The 3577-nt window shown below is 36.7% G+C and overlaps 1 protein-coding gene across 1 annotated transcript; it reads right to left on the bottom strand.

Moving 5' to 3' along the window:
- Window positions 1–1540: 1540 nt before the first annotated feature.
- On the bottom strand, window positions 1541–2915 carry mespba (mesoderm posterior ba). The gene is made up of 2 exons (XM_067401133.1): window positions 2271–2915; window positions 1541–1594 (listed from the first exon to the last, which is right to left on the bottom strand). The coding sequence occupies exons 1-2, from the start codon at window positions 2913–2915 to the stop codon at window positions 1541–1543; spliced, it is 699 nt and encodes a 232-aa protein (XP_067257234.1).
- Window positions 2916–3577: the final 662 nt, after the last annotated feature.

The following is a 3577-nucleotide window of genomic DNA, read 5'->3' as shown; positions in this document are numbered from 1 at the left end:
TTTTACGGTAAAATACCGTTAAATTCACACTTTTTGAAAGTGAAAAATAAGAATTCATTGTAAAATTTACAGTGAAAAACCGTAAATTGACATTCCCACAATTCCCTGTGGACACTTCACATTTGATATATTTTTGTTGAAATATAACTCTGTTTCTTCTTAGTTTTTCTCATTTTTTTCTAATCAATTATGTACATTAGGGTTTTATGTTACATCTAATGTTGTTAAATTAATGTTTATTGCATTTTTAAAATTTCATGCATGTTACCATGATGGTGTTTAGTGTGTGTGTAAATGACACTGTGTGCACCTTCTATATATTAGTTTTGTCCTCCTCAGCTTGTGGAAAAGCTGCTTGTGATGAACTTCGATTCATCATGTGACTCTTATCACCACTGTGTTTGGTGGCTGTCAGTGTATTATAAAGATACATAACAGATATTAGTACTTCATTAGGTTGGTAAATTAACATTATATCAGTTAATGAAATATGTTATTATGTTACTGTAAATTTTACTGGGATTTTTTTTACGGTGTACTGAAATCCGATGTTAAATATACATATTTAAAATGTAAAATTCACATGTAACTCCGTAAGTATGTTTACGGTTTGATGTCATTTTTACAGTATTGTTCTGGTAACCACAGCTGCCGGTATTTTTCCGTAGAAACAACGGGATTTTTTTTACAGTGTAGGTGAACTCAGGTTCATATTACATCGTGGGGACATTTGGTCCCCACAATGTGATATAAACAAACTCACTCACACACACACACACACACACACACACACACACACACACACACACACACACACACACACACACACACACACACACACACACACACACACACACACATGTTTGTTTTTGTGAATTGTGGGGACTTTCCATAGACTTCAATGCATTTTACACTGAACAAACTGTACATTCTATCCCCCTACCCTGCCCCTACCCCTAAACCTAACCCTCACAGGAAACTGTGCAAACTTTTACTTTTTCACAAAAACTCATTCTATATGATTTATAAACCCATTTACATTGTGGGGACCGCTGGCTGGTCCCCACGATGTAGGTGAACTCAGGTTTATATTACATCATGGGGACATTTGGTCCCCACAATGTAATATAAACAAAAGCACACACACACACACACACACACACACACACACACACACACACACACACACACACACACACACACACACACACACACACACACACTTTTAAACATAATAATAAATAAAATTCATAAAAGTGTAATCAACACGTCTGAAACACCAGTAAATATCAATAAAGAACCAGAAAAAAGAAATTATTTAAAGAGATTATTTTTAATAATACAGGTTTTATTATAAATACATATCAAATATAGTTTTGTACTTACAGAAGACAGACATGGATAACTTAAATTATAAGAATATCAGGAATAACGTTGGTTCACATTTATTGCTTTCACAAGATGGGATGCCAAACATCCACATGGATGTACTGTACACAAAACAGCAGCAGCTTTGGATGTGATGGAGAAGTTTCTGCTGTCAGCTCCAGTAAGCTTGAGGAACAAGATGATAGCCAAAGTTTCTTCCATAAACCTGAAACAGAGGATTGAATTGGTTAGAGCATTGAAAAAGAGCTTGCTTGGTTTGTTCATTTACAGTGGTTAGTTTTGTGTCATGACACTATTAAAAGATGAAGAAGAAAATGCCTTGCTCAAACAGAAATCATAAAGATATTAATGTTGAAGCTTATCTGATTTCCAATATTACATATCTAGAAATTATATTTTAAATTCTATTTGTTAAATATTTAGTAGGTAATAAAATAAAGAAAACTAAGCAACTAAATGGAATATTTGTACTTTTATTTATTTTGACACATTTAAAGGCTATTTAATTGCAACGTAAATGACATAAAAAGTGGAAATTATAATCAGTTACATAAAAAAAATGCAATTATACGAGATATCTTGCGACACCTTCCACATTAAAATTAATCAACCAATATTAAAATGTGCAAATAGATAACTCTCTACATAAATAATTATTTATAAAATTATAAAAATAATTAATAAATGTTTCTTGATTGATTTCTGAAGGATCATGTGACACTGAAGACTGGAGTAATGATGCTGAAAACTAAATGTAATAAATTGCATTTGAAAACATATTAAAATAAAACAACTATAATAATATTTCACATGTTTTTACCCTGGTATAAACTACAATAAATCTATAACTATATATAACAATATAAGTATTATTTACATACCTGGTATGTCTGTGTTTGAGCACACTGTTGTGACTGGAGGAAGTCTATATTTGCGGAGAGGTTTTGCTCTGTTGAATGTTGCTGTGGATAAGCGCTGTACTGATCCACACATTGACCAGAGCTGCCCTCATACTGTCCATCACAGCGTCCCCGCCCGACACAATCTCCAGCCATAGACCTGCACTGAAAATAGCCAACGATCTCTGGAGAATATGAGCCGCCGCTGGAGTTCACGTGGTTCCTGTGGGTCAGTTCTTCCTCACTCAGACCCAGCTGAGCCGACAGAAACGAGATGTAGCGTATGGTGAGCCGTAGGGTCTCAATCTTGGTCAGGGTTTGTCCCACGGGAGCTACGGACGGAGGCAGGTACGTCCTGAGATGGTGGAGAGCTTTGGTCAGATCCCTCATCCTCAGCTTCTCCTTCTCACTGGCGTTCTGCCGTTGCTCGCTTGGGTTCTTCAACCTCAACCTGCGTTTTCTCTTGACGACACCTGTAGATTCGACTGATTTGGAGCACGCAGGCTGGGCCCGGAGGGACGGGGAGAAGCCCTGGTCCGGCGAGACGGTGTCCGGAGAGGAAACGTTGCAGAACTCTGACTCAGAGCTCGAATAGATCCACTGGTTCATGTGGCTTGAGCTTTCCATAGTGTGACTCTGAAGGCTGGACTGAGGGCTGGAGGTTTATATGTTGGACTCAGAGGTGCGAGGTGACACCTCTGCAGGCTTACGCTAGCCACCGCTGTCTCTCAGACCCCAGGACTCGGCCTGGATCTGTCTGGGAAAGGCTCGGAGAGGCCACAGGAGCAGAGGTGTGAATTTTGACTCCTCTTCAAGACAACAAACCAGAGCAGCTATTCTTCCAGGGAACTGATCTTGTACAACTGACCAAACAATGTATGGCTTCTGTTTAATCTATTTTAATGTATGTAAAAAAGTTCACCAACTCTGATAATTCACTAAGGAATGGATGACAAAGTATTCAATTCCAAATTGGGCATAAAGAAAAAAAAGAAAGCAATCACACTCAATAAACGACAGTATTTTTTAATACTTTTATTCATCAAGCATTAAATAAATCATACGTTGTAAAGATATTTATGAAGTTTCAAATAAATGCTGTTCTTTTGAACTTTCTGTTCATCAAAAAAAAAAAAAAAAAAAACACTGCACGGTTTCTACAAAACTATGAAGCAGCACAACAGTTTTAAACATTGATAATAATAATAAATCATCATATCAGAATGATTTCTGAAGGATCATGTGACACTGAAGACTGGATTTAATGATGCTGAAAATTCAGCTTTGAT

This window comes from Chanodichthys erythropterus, chromosome 11 (assembly GCF_024489055.1).
Source record: "Chanodichthys erythropterus isolate Z2021 chromosome 11, ASM2448905v1, whole genome shotgun sequence".
NCBI classification, from domain to species: Eukaryota; Metazoa; Chordata; class Actinopteri; order Cypriniformes; family Xenocyprididae; genus Chanodichthys; species Chanodichthys erythropterus.
This window is presented reverse-complemented; position numbering and strand designations above follow the sequence as displayed.

Coding starts and splice junctions, on each gene's coding strand:
- mespba (XM_067401133.1), bottom strand. CDS start 2,915: ATGGAAAGCTCAAGCCACATGAACCAGTGGATCTATTCGAGCTCTGAG. Junction 1,595..2,270: donor CTCAAACACAGACATACCAG/GTATGTAAATAA, acceptor CCTCTGTTTCAG/GTTTATGGAAGAAACTTTGG.